Source organism: Pan paniscus, chromosome 19, assembly GCF_029289425.2.
Source record: "Pan paniscus chromosome 19, NHGRI_mPanPan1-v2.0_pri, whole genome shotgun sequence".
Taxonomy (NCBI): Eukaryota; Metazoa; Chordata; class Mammalia; order Primates; family Hominidae; genus Pan; species Pan paniscus.
This window is the reverse complement of record NC_073268.2, coordinates 64483153-64501678: the sequence shown is the minus strand read 5'-3', so window position 1 is coordinate 64501678 and position 18526 is coordinate 64483153. Positions and strand designations below refer to the sequence as shown.

Here is an 18526-nt window from a genome sequence, read left to right as displayed (position 1 = left end):
AGTTAGAAAATCCAACTAAGAGATGATCCTTAACTAGTCTCTGCTTAAGATACCAGTGTCACTGTGAACCTCAAGAAGCAGGGCATACGATTCTAAGGAGGCTAAGGTACTCTTTCCTGACCAGGAGGAACAATGCGGCTGTTTGGCCAGCCAGCAGTTCTGACTAGTCAGGAGGGAGCCTCGCAGGTTTTTTTTTTGTTTTGTTTTTTTGAAACGGAGTCCCCCACTGTCGCCCAGGCTGGAGTGTAGTGGTACGATCTTGGCTCAGTGCAACCTCTGCCTCCCGGATTCAAGCGATTCTCCTGCCTCAGCCTCCCGAGTAGCTGGGATTACAGGCGCCTGCCACCATGCCCAGCTAATTTTTTATATTTTTAGTAGACATGGGTTTTCACCATGTTGGCCAGGCTGGTCTCGAACTGCTGGCAGTTTTTGGAGAGGGGCCGTCGGCAACCTGCATCAGCCACGTAGAAGGAGAGTTTCTGGGATCTAGCTCACGGAAAAAGCCCAATCCCAGCCAGGCCGAAGGCTGCAGGCAGCAGAGAAAGAATTTTCCCTATCAAAGTCACAAATGACTGGTGGAGGCCGTGTCTAGGCTGGGGCCCTGCGGGTTTTGAAAGGAGCTGATCGTCTTGGGGCTAATGATAGCTAAGGTTTAGTTACAGTTACTAATAAAAATGAAGTTTAAATGGAACAAAAGTACCAGCTGTACCCAGGTATCTGGATTTCTTTATATGGTATCCAGAGTTAAAATGCTTATAATTAATAATCGGTTAGGTTAAACAGTACTTACACTGTTATTTTAATCACGGTTTATTTTCATTGAAAAAGCACCCGACATGGTGGCTACTAAGGCCCTGCCTTGCCTCTCTTCTTTATGCTTGGGGTGAGGGCTTTAGGCTTGCCCAGCCAACTCCAAAGCACTCACTGTGGGTCACCCAGGACTGTGGTCCTGGCAGCTTTGAGGGGGGACAGCCAAGCCTTTCAAACCATGCTGGAAAATGCCACCTTTACATTAGCCACGCTCTCTAGGGTGGCTCTTGAGGCAGCAAATCCCCAAAAGGGACACATCCCAGCCACTTGGGTAATGCTTGCCACTTCTGGCCTGGTTGGGGTGGGGGTCTCATATGTCACCCACCCCTTGAGGAAGGCAAAGGGGAGCCGGGGTTTTCCTACCTGGCCCGTCCCCACCCTGTGTGGCCTGCGCTGCCCCAAGCCTAGACGGCAGGTCCCTGCATTCTAACCTCCTGGGTAGCTTTTTATCCACCCTGCCCTGCCTGTGGGTCCACAGAAATGAAGTAACTTGTCCAGGGTCACACAGCTAGCAGTGCTGGGGTCGGGCCTAGAGCCCATTCAGCCAAAAGAACAGAAGCCGCTGTGTGCAGACATCGGCTCAGTGTTTTGCTTGAAAAGGCCTTTCAGTCTGACTGAGCCAGGACTCCATGGCTCTGGTTCAAAGACGCCCCACGAGTTGCCGGGGCTCCGTGCTGAGCAAGTCGAGAGGAGGTGAGAAAGTCAAACAGACTGTCAATGCCGCCTCCCCCGAGCCCCAAAGTGGGGGGCTCCCTCCAAGGAGACACTGTTTGTAGAGATTTGGGGTTTCGCAGAAGACTGGAAGATGAGGCTCTGCAGATTCTTGATCGTCCGTTGGATGATCCGTTAGCAACCACCCCACCCCGACGAGGAGGCGCATCCCAGGGCGCCTTACCAGAAAGCCCTTGGTCCCCTGTCCAGCGTGGCTCCTCTCCTTCAGGAACACACGCACCTACAACAAGCCCGCTTCCTTTCCTTCTCCTTCCTGTGACAATCCAGGTCCTCGGCAGTATGGCTCATCCTCACTGCTGCCCCTGCTCTTCATCCTCTCAGCCCTTTGCACCTCCTGTCTCGACGCAGCCCGTTTCATTCTTCTAACTCTGCTTCAAGGGCCTCGACATCCCAAGGCTAGCCTGGGTCTGCATGTGTTGGCAGCTTCTCTGGAAGCAGGGATCAGGCTCCATAGAGACAGGAGAGCCCTTGTCCTGGGCCCTGGTTCACGCTCACATCCTCACAACAGTCTGTCCTATTGCACTAGGTGGAAGCATGGGACAGGATCCCCAAGATGTGGACTTGGAGGCATCTGGCCCACTGGGCCTAGACTTGGGTTGGGGAATAAACTTCTTTTTTCTTTGAGACGGAGTTTTGCTCTTGTTGCCCAGGCTGGAGCGCAATGGCGCGACCTCGGCTCGCCGCAACCTCCGCCTCCTGGGTTCAAGCGATTCTCCTGCCTCAGCCTCCTGAGTAGCTAGGATTACAGGCATGCGCCACCATGCCCAGCTAATTTTGTATTTTTAGTATAGACGGGGTTTCTCCACGTTGGTCAGGCTGGTCTTGAATGCCTGACCTCAGGTGATCTGCCCACCTCAGCCAGAAGGAACTTTCTTTCAGCGGAGCCAAGCAGGGCGCTCTGTGCTTGTGTGTGCCAACTCACTCTATCCTCGCAGCAACCCTGTGAATAGGAAGGACACCTCATCTCCACGCCCTAGACAAAGGAGCAGAGGCAGAGGAAGGTAACTTGCCCACGGTCTCTGAGCTGGTAAGTGGTGTGGCTGTCATTAGGGCCGTTCACTGCATATTTCAGGCTCTTGGCCTTCCAGACACTTCCTGGTCCCCTCGTGGTGAAGCAGGCCAGGTGATGAGCTCTGGCCAGTGAGCTGTGAGCAGAGGCAATGGGTGTGCTTCTGGGCTGCACCTGTCACTGCTGGCGTGAGAGCTTCCAGAGCTCCCTTGTCCTTTGCCAGAGAGACCACGGTGGCTTTCCCATCTGCCTGGGTCAGAGCTGGGCAGGTGTCTGGGCTCCTAGACCCCAGGTCTTCCCGGGACCCCTGGAGCCCTCAGTCCCTAGGAAATGACATTACACCAGGCTACACGTGGCTCTCTCTCTGGTGTCTGTCCACAGGGGGTTTCAGGTCATGCCCTCTTGAGCAAATCCACCAGAAACTCACCTGCTGTGAATCCCCTACCTTCTTCTCAGTGAAATCTTGTGCTTTGGAAATCACCCATCATCAACCCTAATTCTTTCCCCTTTCGTCCTGGAGGGCAGAGCAAGGCCAGCTGGCCCAGCCTGCTTTCCACACGTATAAGAGAGAGCACATGGTGCTTGGCCCCCTGACCCCTGCTAACATGAACTCAGCCATCCATGGGCCTGGCGTCCTCCGCAGGCCTGCCCCATCCATCTGCCCTTTCTGAGACACACACACGTACACCTGCGCTGCGCACACTCAACACACAGGGCTGTCGGAGCCAGGTGAGGCGCCACGGTAATCTCATCCCTCTGAACCCTCCACAGTGCTTTCCAGCCCGACCACCTCCTGCCCCACCTGCCTTATTCCACAGGCTTGATTCTGGCTGCTTATAAAGATGTGTCAGCCCTGAAAGATGAGAGTTGATTGTCACCAAGGAGATGAAAAAGAATGCGCTTCCAGGGCTAATAGCAGTTCCCACAGGAATATTTTTGTGAAGTGGAGGCTGGCACCCCTAGGAGGAGTGCTGAGCCTGGCGGGGTGACTCGGGTGGGGCAGAGCGGCACGGTGGTGGTTACACACTCAGACACAGGCCTGTGTGGCTCCTCCGCACAGCCCTCACCTCACTCCTTCCCCACTACCTGGACACACGTGGCCTTGAATATACACCCATTTCCTACACAGACACGTGGCTTCCACAAGCAGGCCAGACCTCAAGGATTCAAACTGCCTATTAATCCAGTGTCCCCAGGATGCCCAGAGTACTGCGGGGTGGCCAGAACCCACTGGCCACCGTGAGGTAGGGGACCCCGAGGGACCTCCGGCCAGCACGAAAATGACCAAAGTCAAAACTCAAAGGGCCACAACTGGGCCCAGTGCTCTAGGCAGCTCTCCAGAGCTCTGAGTCTTTGTTTTTTTGTTTTTTGTTTTCTTTGAGACAGAGTCTTGCTCTGGTACCCAGGCTGGAGTGCAGTGGCACAATCTTGGCTCACTGCAACCTCCGTCTCCTGGGTTCAAGCAATTCTCCTGCCTCACCCTCCTGAGTAGCTGCAATTACAGGCACCCGCCACCATGCCCAGGTACTTTTTTTTGTATTTTTAGTAGAGACGGGGTTTCTCCATGTTGGTCAGGCTGGTCTTGAACTCCCGACCTCAGGTGATCCGCCCGCCTTGGCCTCCCCAAGTGCTGGGATTACAGGCGTGAGCCACCGCGCCCGGCCGGAGCTTTAAGTCTTTACTGAAGCAATGCACAAGAGGTCAGAGCTTTGGGGGAATTTATTGAGAGCAGGTTTTGCGTACCAAAAGGGTGTTGGGCTTGCATCTGTCATTGGCAGGTGTCACTGCTGGTGGTCTCTTTACTGCCATCAGTTGGTCGGCCAGACTGCAACAACCACGATAGCCACAAGCAGCAGTAAAATCACCATGATCATCCCTGGAAAAAAGCAGCAGAAAATACTACTTTTAATGATTCCTACCAGAAAAGCGTCACACATTCTGAGTGTCTGCAGAGACTCAGAGGGATGTAGTTCCCTCTGAGCCTTCAGTTTGTACGAAGTGGAGAGAGGTGGTCGGCGGCCTGGGGCGCCGCTGCTGCTACACAGCTCTGGCTTTGCAGGATGGTGAGTGCAGAAGGCAGGGGCCTGGGTGTGGCCAGGCCCCCCCAGGCAGCACTCAAGCCAGGAGGGGGTGCCTGCTATGCCCCTAACTCTAGCATCTGTGTACACCTTGGACCACAAGGGAGGGCGGAAGCTGCTGACGACAGCCACCCTCACTACCCAATCAGATTATGCATTGATGATGCGTTGATAAAGCAAAGGGCTTAGGAGAGCATTCTAGAACCCATTTCTCCATTCTCCACATGGCTTCACTTTGTCTTCTTGAGTCCAAGATCCTTAAGTCACCCCTTTGTAAAAATATTCACCGATAGAGGTGCTTGTTTTGATATATACTTTTTCTGCTAGTATTTGCTAGTTTCATTTCCTGACATTTTTGGCTGGAGAGCACGGGCCCTCCTAGCCAGCCCATGCTGGGTGCCACTCTGCCTTCCAGCCCCGCCCTGCCTCCTCTGGGTTGTGTGTCTGCACTGACCATTGCCTGTTCCTTCACCTGATGCTGATGAAGTGGGCCCCACAGAATGCAGCCCTCACTTAGTGCAATGAGCTCACTGTCTCCCATGTTTGCTTGCCCAGTATTTAACGAGTGTTTACCACGTGCCAGGTACCAGCGGTGACAAGGTATAGCATAACAGAGAAGGGGCGCCCTACTACAAAGTAAGCACTCAAGAAAGGTTTGCTCACTGAAGAGTCCTTGAGCTGCCAAGGCCCCACAAGGGAGGTGGGTAGCAGAGGAGGAGAGGTCCATGAAAATGCTTCAGAAAGTAACAGGGAGAGCCACGTGTGCAGGGTCACATGGTTGCACAGCCATCAGGACTGCTGAACGCCACAGTAGTCTGTGGCATATGTTCGTGAGCAAAGAAAATGCTAAATTTCAATTAGACATTTGTGAACATAAAAGTCCAATTTGCTTTCCGGTCCAAGTTCACAGACTTCCTGAATCCCCTCCACAGATCCTCAGGGTTCAATGTGGATCAGGCCATACCAATCTTAAGCTCAACCCATGTGGGCACTGCACCATGGTTTTGAATATTGAAGAGACTTAAAAATGTATGGCAAGTGGCTGGGTGCAGTGGCTCACACCTGTAATCCCAGCACTTTGGGAGGCCAAGGCGGGCGGATCATCTGAGGTCAGGAGTTCGAGACTAGCCTGACCAACATGGTGAAACCCCATCTCTATTAAAAATATATTAAAAAAATAGGCCGGGCACGGTGGCTCACGCCTGTAATCCCAGCACTTTGGGAGGCCGAGGCGGGCAGATCATCTGAGGTCAGGAGTTCGAGACCAGCCTGGCTAACATGGTGAAACCCCGTCTCTACTAAAAATATATTTAAAAAATAGGCCGGGCGCAGTGGCTCACGCCTGTAATCCCAGCACTTTGGGAGGCCGAGGCGGGCGGATCATGAGGTCAGGAGATCGAGACCATCCTGGCTAACATGGTGAAACCCCATCTCTACTAAAAGTACAAAAAATTAGCCTGGCATGGTGGCAGGTGCCTGTAGTCCCACCTACTCGGGAGGCTGAGGCAGGAGAATGGCGTGAACCCGGGAGGCGGAGCTTGCAGTGAGCTGAGATTGTGCCACTGCACTCCAAACTGGGCAACAGAGCAAGACTCTGTCTCAAAAAAAAAAAAAAAAAAAAAAATATATATATATATATATATATATATATATATATATGTTTAAAAAATATTAGCCAGGTGTGGTGGTGGGTGCCTGTGATCCCAGCTACTTGGGAGGCTAAGGCAAGAGAATCATTTGAACATGGGAGGCAGAGGTTGCAGTGAGCTGAGATCACACCACTGCAATACAGCCTGTGCAACAACAGTGAAACTCTGTCTCAAAAAAAAAAAAAAAAAAGAAAACGAAAAGAAAAAACAAACTAGGGCAAGCTTCTTTGTCATCTACCTGTGACTGTGGTTGCATTTTTCTGATATGGGCTCTTTCTCTGATGATCCAATCTTTTGAGAGACGCTTCTCTTGGGGCCCCAAGGTTTCTCCCCCGTCTTCCTGTAGATGAAAACCTCATCCTAGTCTACCTCAAGGCTCTGCCAACTTTGGTTCATGGGCCAAATCTAGCTGTGCTCTGTTTTTGTGCAACCCACGAGCTAACAATGGTTTTTATATTTGTAGAGGGTTGTCAAAAAGGTAAAAGGAGGAGATGTGACACCGTCTGTGGTCTGCACAGCCTAAACCGTTTACGACCTGGCCTCTTCCAGAGGCTTGCTGGCTCCTGCTCTCCATCATCATGATGATGACCCATCTGCAGCATCAGTTCGCCCACTTAGGCGCTGGCCTTCAATGCACTCTTCATTTCTTTCATCTAGGGATTTCCTTTCTTCCTTGTAAATTCAGCCCTGCATTAACATTTGTGGGTGGGTGGAATTACACTATTTTACCTAACATTTCAAGATGCTTGCAGCAAGAAGGCAGGGGTAGGGGTGGGTGTGTGTGTGTGTGTGTGAATATCTTAGTCCATCTGCAGTGAGAAGGTAGGGATACGGGTGTGTGTGTGTATGCGTATGTGTGTGTATGTGAGAATATCTTAGTCCATCTTCTTGCCAGAAGCAGAAGAACAAATCTTTTCACTGATTTCTGCTCCAGAAACATCTTCAGGTTGACCAAAAGCTCCCCTGGGCAGGAGCTTCACTAGTTCTTGGTTATTCTGGTGCCTGTGTGGTGATCAGCTGAAGACTTGGTCCTGGCTGGGTGAAGGTTTATGTTGCACAACATGAGGAGAAGATAACGAGAATGAGGAGGCAGGCACAGGCTGGGATGGGGCGAAGGGGCAATCCCTGGCACTCCAAGGCCTGGGTTCACCCTAAGATGACAGGGAGGGGCTGGCAGCTGAGGAGATGAGGGAGAGGATGAGAGGTGTTTTAGGAAGCTCCAGTGGGATCACAGTTGGGAGGACACTTGGGCCCAGAAGCTCTGTGCAGCAAGGCAGGCTCCACACTGAGGCTCTGATGGCCTGGAGCAGAGGCCAGTATGAATGACCGTGAATTGTCAAATCAGGGTGATTATGAGAAGAGCGGAGCAAATGACAAGAACAAAGAAATCAAGAACAACAACTGATTGGGAAGAGGAAAACACACATCTGGTTTTGGTTCATACACCCGGAGCGTGAAGTCCAAGGGAAGAGGCCTCAAGGCATGCGCAGTCACTGCCATCCCTGATTTGGCTCCCTGCAGTGAGGGACTGCTTTCCCCGGTCCCTGCTCCACGATGGAACTACAGCAAGCTTTTCAGAATGTAAAGAAGATCAGGTCACCTCCTTGCTTAAATCCTCCAGTGGCTGAAACTGAGATCCAAACTTTACAGTGGCCAAGGGGGTCTTGCACAGTCTGACCCAGCAACCCTGCAGCCGCACTCTGCGCGCTGTGTTTGAGCCATCCTGGCTGTCTCCGGTGCCCCCAACAGGCTGATGCAGAAGGTAGGGGCCCTGCCTCCCAGCTTCGACACGCGCTATCCTTTCCATCTGGGAGCTCCCCACTCGTGGTCTAGTTAATCCCTCAAACTCAGTGGCATTTTCCCAAGGAACTCTTTGTCATCCTCCAGTTACCTGTGCCCTCTTTGCCCCCCTAAGTTTCCATGGTAACTCTTATTAAATCTTTTTTTTTGAGATGGAGTCTCGCGCCCAGGCTAGAGTGCGGTGACGTGATCTTGGCTCACTGCAGCTTCCGCCTCCCGGGTTCAAGCAATTCTCCTGCTTTAGCCTCCCAAGTAGCGGGGATTACAGGTGCCCACCACTATGCCCGGCTAATTTTTGTATTTTTAGTAGAGACAGGGTTTCACCATGTTGGCCAGGGTGGTCTCGAACTCCTGACCTCAAGTGATTTGCCCTCCTGGGCCTCCCAAAGTGCTGGGATTACAGGCGTGAGCCACCGCGCCCAGCCTTGAATCATTATTTAGGTACTCAGTTACTGTCTGTCTCTCCTGGACACATGAACATCTACACCAGGGACTGTGGGTTCTCGTTCACCGCCATATCCCCCGTACCTAGAACAGAGCCTGGCACAGGAAAGAGGCACACACACACGCGCACACACACGCGTGTGTGTGTGTATATAAAACAAATGAGTAAATGTATCGAATTTTTGGAAGGGATAAGAAGAGTCAAGAGAGGCATAGAAGGAGTGGTCAGCAGAGAGGGAGAAGCTGAGAAAATGTGGCAAGAAGGCCAATGAGTAAGAAAATTCAAAAAGTGGCCAATGCCAACCCACAATACTACAGAGACAAGAGAGAAGAATGCTCTTCCACAGAAGAGCTGCAGAGAGCTTTCATAGTACAGTTTTAGCGCATGGTGGGTGGGTCTAGTGGAACTATTATTAATACAGTCGTGACTAAGCTGCTAATTTTTCTACCACAGATGCTGCGAATTAGACAAATTGTGCCCCAGGAAAGGCATGACAGGGCACACATTATCTATAAAAAATGAAAATGGGCCAGGCGCTGTGGCTCACGCCTGTAATCCCAGCACTTTGGGAGGCCAAGGCGGGTGGATCACGAGGTCAGGAGTTTCAGACCAGCCTGGCCAACACAGAGAAACCACGTCTCTACTAAAAATACAAAAATTAACCGGGCATGGTGGTGCACGCTTGTAGTCCCAGCTACTTGGGAGGCTGAGGCAGGAGAATCACTTGAACTCGGGAGGCGGAGGTTGTGGTGAACTGAGATTGTGCCACTGCACTCCAGCCTGGGCAACAGAGCGAGACTCCGTCTCAAAATAAATAAATAAATAAATAAATAAATAAATAAATAAATGAAAATGAACTTGAGTGATGGACATCTTGGACAGTAAGCTGATAAGATGTGATAAACTGGGTTCTTGTCCCAAGATGAAAAGAGGGATTTTAGGAGCCATGACAAATAAGGCTTTTATATTTTAAACCCTTTCAGAGCAAACAGGGGGAGACTTTAAACAGGCTTAAGTAAACTGGTATATACTGAGGGTCAATCGAGGAGGTCGTTTTAAGATGGCAGGTGACAGCGATAAGCAAAAGCCAACTGCTGTCTTTTGGATTCTTTGGGTCAAAGAGAAGGTGTTTATCTACCTTATCACGGCAATCCTTTTTCTTTAAGAAGTTTGGCTTTCTTCGAATGTGATCCCAGCTCTGGCACCTTTCTGAATGGAGTTTCTCTCCTCTGAAGGATGTTTCGGAATGAGTAAGCAGGGATCTTTTTGAAGCCAGGGAAAGCTGAGCCACACCGTTCATGAAATAGTCATGAGTGCCAGGTTTGGCACTAAGTGCTATGGGTGTATTACTTGGTTTAATTCTGCACAGTAAGTAACCCTCATCTCTGTTTTATATCTGAGGAAGCTGGGGTTCTAGAAGGTGAACTCTCCTACCTAAGGCCCTCTGGCAGGTAAGAGGAAGAACTAGAATTGGAATCCAGGTGGGTAGGACCCCTCTGCCCACACGCTCACCCTTGTCTACACCAGTGGAGCTTGAGTGGAGGCATCCTGACTCGAGACAGTGTGGGGGTCCCTCGGGGAGAGAGGCTCAGACTCACTGGGGTTGAAACACTGGGATAAAGAGTTTCTTCTCTTTTCATCCTCTTCTCTTTCTCCCTCCCTCCTTCCCTTCCTTTACGTTTTATGATGGAAAATTTTAAACATATACAAAAGCAGACCGAAGGGCACGCAGAACAGTGATGAGCCCATCCGTCAGCTTTCACAAGGATCCATTCATGGCCTGTCTGGCTTTATGCAAACCCTCACCTGCTCCCTGTCTCCTGCATATTATTTTGAAGCAAATTCCAGACATAGGTCATCTACAAATATTTCAGTAAGTATCACTAAAAGGCACCATTAAAAAGACACACACACTCCCCCACTACCCACATAACCACAGAGGGTCTGACGGTTCCTAAAGGCAGAGGCAGGGAAGAGCTGGCAACTCTTCTGATGTAGGAAGGTGGCCCCAGTTTCAGGGGCGCAGCCGACCCCCCTGCCGGAGGGACATGGGACCTCACATCGTACTCGGTCACGTGTGAAAGGCAGAACTTTCTTCTTCTGCCTCAGAATAGTTCTTAAACCTCAGGGGGTTCTACTCATCCATTCCCCCAGCTAAGGAAATGTTTGACATTTCAGAACAAGGTAAGACAGTTGAACTTCTGGGAGGCTGCCAACTTCTTAAACAATGAATGCTCTCTGCCCCCAACCCTAGCACAGAACACCTGCTGCGGCTCCTGACTTCGGGATCGTTTCTCTGCACTTCACTCAGCTCCTGCCCTGGGCCCGCTGGCACCTGGCGAGGCAGATTTTCCCTTCCAATACTCAAGAGTCCCTTTCAGGGGCAGGCATGGGATGCCAGGGTTACAAGAGTGGAAAAAAATGTCCATTTCCTTTGGTCAGTTTACCAGATGAGTATTACTCAACCACTTACAATATTTACAAGTCCAGCTCATGGCAATTAAAAAAAGATGTAAGAAAACAAACTCCTTTTCAAACTGGGAGAGGATATTAAACACAGTCTCTCAGGAATGGTGTTTTCTGAAGATTTTTCATCTGGAGTCATGGTCCATACTTTTTTCCAGTGAAACACTGGAAACGAACAAAATACGGAGCTTGTGCTGCCAACGCCCCTGCCACAAGTTGGGTGTAGGTAACAGCTCTCAGTGCTTACTGACATGGAGGAGGAGGGGAAGGAGGGGAAAGAATCTGGAGGCTGACTTTTCGAGAGAGAGTGGATCTCTGTGTTGGCCACTTCTGCCCTGTAGCTGCAGGGGAACGTGGCAGGTAGGCTGATGGGAAAGCAAGAGGCAGGGAGGGGTGAAGGGCGCTTTATCCAGGAGTCTTTTTATCTGGTTTTGTTGCAAGGAAAGCCGCCTTAGCTGCCTACTACTATTTTGGTTGTCTTGAACCAAAACACATATTCTGGCCAGGCGTGGTGACTTATGCCTGTAACCCCAGCACTTTGGGAGGCCAAGGCGAGCGGATCACCTGAGGTCAGGAGATTGAGACCAGCCTGGCCAGCATGGCAAAACCCCGTCTCTACTAAAAAATGCAAAAATTAGCCGGGCGTGATGGCAGGTGCCTGTAATCCCAGCTACTTGGGAGGCTGGGGCTGGAGAATCACTTGAACCTGGGAGGTGGAGGTTGCGGTGAGCCAAGATTGCGCCACTGCACTCCAACCTGGGTGACAGAGCGAGATTTTGTTTAAAACAAAAACAAAAACAAAAAAAGCATATTCTTTTTGTTTGCCTCGCTTTTCACACCAGAAGAGTTAGGCCAACTGGCAACCCCCATGTAGCTACTAAACTTAAAGATGAACAGAGGACACTTCTTAGGGACAATTCCTAAAGTTTGTTTTATTTTTTTGGCAGTTGTGCCTGTCAATAGGTGACATTTGCTTATGTATTAACCAGTGATCAGTCTCACTGATCAAACAGACTTTTCACAGCAGACTCCTGAGCTGAGGTGGGGAATAAGCAGGAGAAGAGACAAAACTGGAATATTTATCTTCAAAAGTTCATGTAAATGTTCCCTTTAATCCCACGACTGGGCAAATACACGAAGAAAAGAGTAGACGCCGTGCAGAGAAGGTGAGCATATTTACATTCTGATTTCCAGATTGAGAGGCTGGAGAATGGTGGCTATGCTTGAGGTCTCTGCCCAGACCTGCCCACTCCAGGGGCTGTGTGTGCTCTGCTGGGGGACCCAGGGTGTGACACTAGCAGCCTTCCTACAGCCGCTGCTCAGCTGCGCTAGGGGAAACCAGGCACTGGGGGTGTGGAGAGGAGGACCTACCTGCCTCTGATCACACCCCTCTTGAATCTATCTTTCCCCACAGTTCTACATTTTAATTTCCCCCGAATAATGCTTTCATTAAAACACTGGCAAAAGTCATCTCTGGTTTTCTGAGTTTGTTTTGTTCTTAGCCTGGCATCCAACTCAACTCTGCAGGTTTTTCTTTCTCTGTATTGTGGGCCAGCCTTCCTCTGCGGCTCCAGGGGGTTGCATCTGACTCATCAATGGAGTCTCTGCCCGCTCCCCTCTGAGTGTAGCCTCAGCCCATTTTCTGCCCGCCCCAGGGCAGGGCCGAAGCCTTGAAGGCTCGTGCTCTGTATTTCATGTCCTCCATGAAGACTGCTCAGCCCGTACACAGCCAGCCTGTCCTGGAATCCGAGGGTATCTGCAGCAAGGCCATTGCTCTTAAATGACTCCCTTCCACCTTTGGTTCTTTTTTTATTAATAATTCCTTCCTTAGGCCATAGAATCTCCAAAAACAGATGAATGCAGTCTGGTGCGGTGGAAGGGGTACTGATTTTACAGTCAGGAAGACCTGACTTCTAATCTGCCACTGGTATACTATGACACGTTGGGAAAGTTTAACTCTGGAGCTCAGTTCTACCATCTCTGAAACAAGACTGAAAAATCCTGACTTCACAGGCTTGTTGTGAGGATTTCGGAAGATACAGTACATGAAACTTCTAGAACATAACTGGCACTCAATAAATGGTAACTCTCCCAACAATAATTATTACTCCTCGTAATAATTACACCCTGCCTGAAACGGGTGCCTAGTGGTGGCAGGTGCTCCGTAAATGTCCTGCAACAGAGCCAGTCTCTCAGCTTAACAACAGAAATCAAATGTCACTCTCTCCAAAAGAGAAGGAAGAGTAGCAAAAACAGAGGAACACCTGGGTGGCATTTAGTGTAGAAACAGAGGGAGCAATTCTCTCCGAGGCCCGGCGGTGATGAGGGCATCCGGGAAAGGTTGGAAGTTCAGGGTGGAATGTCTGGCAGCCTCTGTGTCAGTTATTAGCTACAGGAAGGGCAGCTGTGCTGGGCGGAATGCTGGCGGCGGTCAGCAGGCAGGCAGAACACAGCCAAGTGGACACCAGGTGAGAGGAACTGTGAAAGGCCCAGACTTTTTAAAAACCAGTGAGGAAGTGGAGGTCAGAGCAGGGGTCACAGGACGGGGTCACAGGCAGGAGGAGGAGAAGGTTAAAGCAAACCACAAGGAGCACCCGGCTTTATAACACATTCAGCTACGCGGGAGAAAAGGTGGAGAGGAACCCAGGGGCAGGGGAGCCTGTGCGTCTGGCCATGCTGCATAAATAACAATAATAATAATGACGATGAAAATAATAGTCATAGTGTCCGGGCATGGTGGCTAACGCCTGTAATCCCAGCACTTTGGGAGGTCATGGCGGGTGGATTACATGAGCCCAGGAGTTCAAGACTAGCCCGGGCAACATGGTGGAAACCTGTCTCTAATTTAAATTTTAAAAAAGAAAAAGAATAATATTAATAGTAGTAGTGTCACAAGAACAGAAGTCAAGAATAAAGCCTGGGCAACAATGCGAGATCCCACCTCTACAAAGAGTATTTTAAAATTAGCTGGCTGTGGTGATGTGTGGCTGTAATCCCAGCTACTCGGGAGGCTGTGGTGGGAGGACTGCTGGAGCCCAGGAGTTCGAGGCTGCAGTGAGCTGTGATTGCACCACTGCACCTCAGCCTGGGTAACAGAGTGAGACCCTGTCTCTTAAAAGAAAAGTCAAGAAGGCCGGGCACGGTGGCTCACATCTGTAATCCCAGCACTTTGGGAGGCCAAGGCGGGCGGATCACCTGAGGCTGGGAGTTTGAGACCAGCCTGGCCAACATGGTGAAACCCCGTCTCTACTAAAAATACAAAAATTAGCCGGGTGTGGTGGCGGGCGCCTGTAGTCTCAGCTCTTCAGGAGGCTGAGGCAGGAGAATCACTTGAACCCGGGAGGCAGAGGTTGCAGTGAGCTGAGATCGCGCCATTGCACTCCAGCCTAGGCAACAGAGCAAGACCCTGTCTTAAAAAAAGAAAAAAACAAACAAAAAAAGGAAAAACAACAACAACAACAAAAGAAAAGTAAAGAATCAACGTACTGTTATGCCATTAGGAACATGTGCTCAGAAAGTTTACAGGACTCAAGTCCCATATTATTTTCATCATCAGACAATGAGGCTAGCAGGGCAACAATTTCCCCCAATTTATAAGTGAGAAAACAGGGACTCTGAAGTTAAGCAGAGTGAAAAGAAGAGCCGAGACCTCTAAGGCTTGACCATCCCACACTCCCTCCAGTGAGCCCAGGAAGGCAGAGGCTGGCGGCAGGACTGGCGTTGGGTGAATGGCCATGTTCTCTGGGAGGGAGCATCAGGGAGCTCGGCCTGACTGGGGGAACTGGGAGGTTAGGATGGGAGGAGGCAACCTGGGTGGGCCCTGGACGTCCTGTAAGCCACAAACTATGACACGTGCCTGTGACTCCTCAAAGAAACATGTTACAGGGCAAAACAATCAGCCCCCAAATAGAATCTTAGCTGGATCTCAGTTTTGTATCACGCTGACTGAATGTAACAGTCTGTGCCTTTAGACAAGATTGCGGTGGAGGAACACAGGACAGTAGGCTGAGGAAGGGCCTGCAGAGTCCAGCCCGCCCTTTCTAGCCTCTGCGAGCAAGTTACCCAACATCTCTGCTTTTGGGCCCCCTCAGGGGCCACGTAGGACAACGCACACATTTCCCAAAGCTGCGAGAGGATGGCATGATGTCTGTAACGGCCCAGGGCCTGGCACACAGCCGGTGCTGGCTAAATGTAGGCTGGCTAAATTCTTCTGAAAAGTACCAGCTTCCTGAAGGTCAGAACTGTGGTCCTTTAGGCTTGGCATGGTGGCTCACGCCTGTGATCCCAGCACTTTGGGAGGCCGAGGCAGGTGGATCCCCTGAGGCCAGGAGTTCGAGACCAGCGTGGCCAACATGGTGAAACCCTGTCTCTACTAAAAATACAAAAATTAGCCAGGCGTGATGGTGCACGCCTGTAATCCCACCTACTCAGGAGGCTGAGGCAGGAAAATTGCTTCAACTCGGGAGGCGGAGGTTGCAGTGAGCCGAGATCGTGCCACTGCACTCTAGCCTGGGCAATAGAGTGAGACTCCGTCTCAGAAAAACAAACAAACAAACAAACAAACAAATAAAAAAACTGTGGTCTTTTGGGGTGGCTCTTTAGAGTGGCCAGGCCAGTGTCCCCCATGTGCCTGGGTGGGTTTGTGCTGAGGCGACACTGGGAAGAGAGAGGCACCTGGCACCCTCCTCACCCTGGAAACTCAGCCCTCTCCCCAGAAGGCCAGGCCCCTACCTGGAGAGAATCCACTCCCAGCCTGAGCTGGTGCCCAGCACCGGGCTGATGAGGCACTGCTCTGCAGGAACACAGAAACGTGGAAAGAATCAACTGGAAAGAAGGCAGCAACTGTCGGAAAAGAGAACGGTGTGAAGAGAGACATCTGGGGGCCAGAGGGAGCAAGAGAATCAGGAGAAGGTGACCTGGAAGGGGTGGGGGTTGGGATGAGAGAAAAAAAGGACTGGTCTAGAAACAGGAAATTAAAAGGAATTAAGACTGCAGGTGACGGGGCAGAGAGCTGGACGGCAGCCTAGTGAAAGGCAGGTTCCTGGGATCTGGGGTCTGGGATCCAGGCATGAGCACCTTGCCGGGCGTCAGGTGGCCGTGGAGCAGCAGTCACGGCCACAGGACTCTGGTGAGGCCGCCGCTTGGTCAATGGAGACCGCATGTGAGACCTCACGGCCCGGCCAGGGCGAGTCAGGTCAGAGTGGCTGGTGAGGCTGTCCCAGTGCTGAATAGCAGCACTGCCCTGGTAAGATTTACCCAAGAGACTCAGACTCACCCACACTAGAACTGATCTCTTATCTGTTGAGTGCCTACTGTGTGTCGGCTCCAATGGGTGCAAAGATGTATACCTGGCTCTTCCTGGGTCTGTGGGTCTCATGAGAAAGGCAGAAAAATCAACCCTATCTCTACCCACGCCCAACACAAACACGAAACTCTGCAGATGATAGCCGTTCCTTAGAGGGAGTGTGTAAAAACTCTGCCACTATTGTCGCTTCCTGCACAGAAAGTGCTGAATAGTTTGTAGGCCCCATCTGTGTTCTTAAGGTGTTATTCATTTCCCTTCCCTGAAATAAGCTCAGCTCAGCAACTGCCACAAGTCAAGGGCAGAATTCAATTGTAAATAGATAATCCTTCATATCAGCCACCAAGAGCAGCAGGTTAGGAGTTGTCAAGCCAATAATTTAATGCCAATTCTCTGGCACGTCAATATTTGCTAAGAAATATCCCTTCATTGTGCTGTGTGTTACCCCTGGGAATGTGAATCTGTCTGGAGTCTGGCAGAAATTCAAGTGTCTTTGAAAAGACAGTCAGGAACTCTGTTACGGATATCTTGTTTTGACAATTCCCTCTTGACTGTCGGAAGATTCCTGCAAGGTTCCAGTCAGGCTGTGGATTCGGCATTACAAACCCCTCCGTTTGTCCTATTTGGATACTTTACCTGGCACCAATTAGGGACACCTGGCAGGGTGACACCAGGGTATTACTACTAAAGTTCTACAAAGGCAGGGCAGAGAGGCATCGCTGCTACCATAAGGCTTTGTCAATATACCAAATGCTTATCTCATTTGTTAAAAAGGAAATCATTTGACCAAGATGCAAAAGACTATGGGGTAGATCTGAATTGAGCCCTGCGTTCCATACATCGAAACAACATATTCCTGGGGTGGCCCAGTAGCCGTGTCTGTTCAACTTAACCCTGCCTCCATATGCACAGCTGATGCAACAGACCTCAAGTGAGGCCAACAAGGTTCTCTTCTCCAGGGATTTTGGATTTTGAACTGAGCACAATTGGGGCTCAGTCACAGTAATGGTAACACTCGAGGGGTGGGCCACAAACTTAGCTCGGGAGGTCCCAGGCCCTGCCTTTGCTCAGACTTGTCTTTATACTTGGTTGGCTCAATCATCCCTCGGGTTCCTGCAAATAACTCAACATCACTCAAATAAATTACATGTTTTTTGTTTCTTTGTTTTTTGGTGTTTTTTGTTTTTTTTTGTTGTTCTGTTTTTTTGTTTTTTGAGACGGAGTCTTGCTCTGTCGCCAGGCTAGAGTGCAGTGGCGAGATCTCGGCTCACTGCAGCCTCCGCCTCCCAGGTTCAAGCAATTCTCCTGCCTCAGCCTCCTGAGTAGCTGGGACTACAGGTGCGTGCCAACATGCCCGGCTAATTTTTGTATTTTTAGTAGACACAGGGTTTCACCATGTTGGCCAGGATGGTCTTGATCTCCAGATCTTGTGATCCACCTGCCTCCCAAAGTGGTAGGATTACAGGCATGAGCCACCACGCTCGGCCACAAATTACATGTTTTTTAACCTAAACGAGCCAAAGTCATCTCTGCTTATTTGCAACCAAGATCTTTTAGCAGAGTGATCAGCAAAAATCACCAGTTGTGTCTAGTTAATTGGAAAAACATAAAAGTCATATTAGCATGCTTTTGCTTTACTACTTTAGTCTTGAAAGGATAGTCCCAAGATGTTGCCTCTGAGGACACCCCGTCTGGGTTGCATCTCCTTACTCTGAAGGGGCTAAAGTCCCAACAGAAATATCTGTTGACTGCACTCCAGCCTGGGTGACAGAGTGAGATCCTGTCTCTAAAAAATAAGCAAAAAGGGCCGGGTGCGGTGGCTCACACCTGTAATCCCAGCACTTTGGGAGGCCGAGGCGGGTGGATTACCTGAGGTCGGGAGTTGGAGACCAGCCTGACCAAAATGGAGAAACCCCATCCTCTACTAAAAATACAAAAAAATTAGCCGGGCATGGTGGCACATGCCTGTAATCCCAGCTACTTGGGAGGCTGAGGCAGGAGATCGCTTGAACCTGGGAGGCGGAGGTTGCAGTGAGCCGAGATCGCGCCATTGCACTCCAGCCTGGGTAACAAGAATGAAACTCCGTCTCATATGGAATTCTAATATAAGTAGTATCTAATGACTAGCTTTTTTCACTTAATTTGTCTTAAATGTCTTTCACAGAGACCTACCTTCAATCTTTTTAGTGGCTGCAGACTATTTTATACCTTAATTTGTTCAAAAGATACCCTGTT

The 18526-nt window shown here is 50.3% G+C and overlaps 1 protein-coding gene across 4 annotated transcripts in view; it reads right to left on the bottom strand.

The window, feature by feature from the left end:
* Positions 1–4252: 4252 nt before the first annotated feature.
* Positions 4253–18526, bottom strand: part of STX8 (syntaxin 8) — a 327440-nt gene continuing 313166 nt past the window's right edge. For 2 of the 4 annotated variants that reach the window (XM_003818086.5, XM_057300232.2), the window contains one exon: positions 4253–4427. In XM_003818086.5, the coding sequence (XP_003818134.1) occupies positions 4360–4427 (68 nt within the window). In that variant the 3' untranslated portion in view covers positions 4253–4359. Of the gene's footprint in view, positions 4428–15673; positions 15832–18526 lie in introns of those variants that run through there. The other 2 variants (XM_063599242.1, XM_063599243.1) reach the window with 1 other exon arrangement.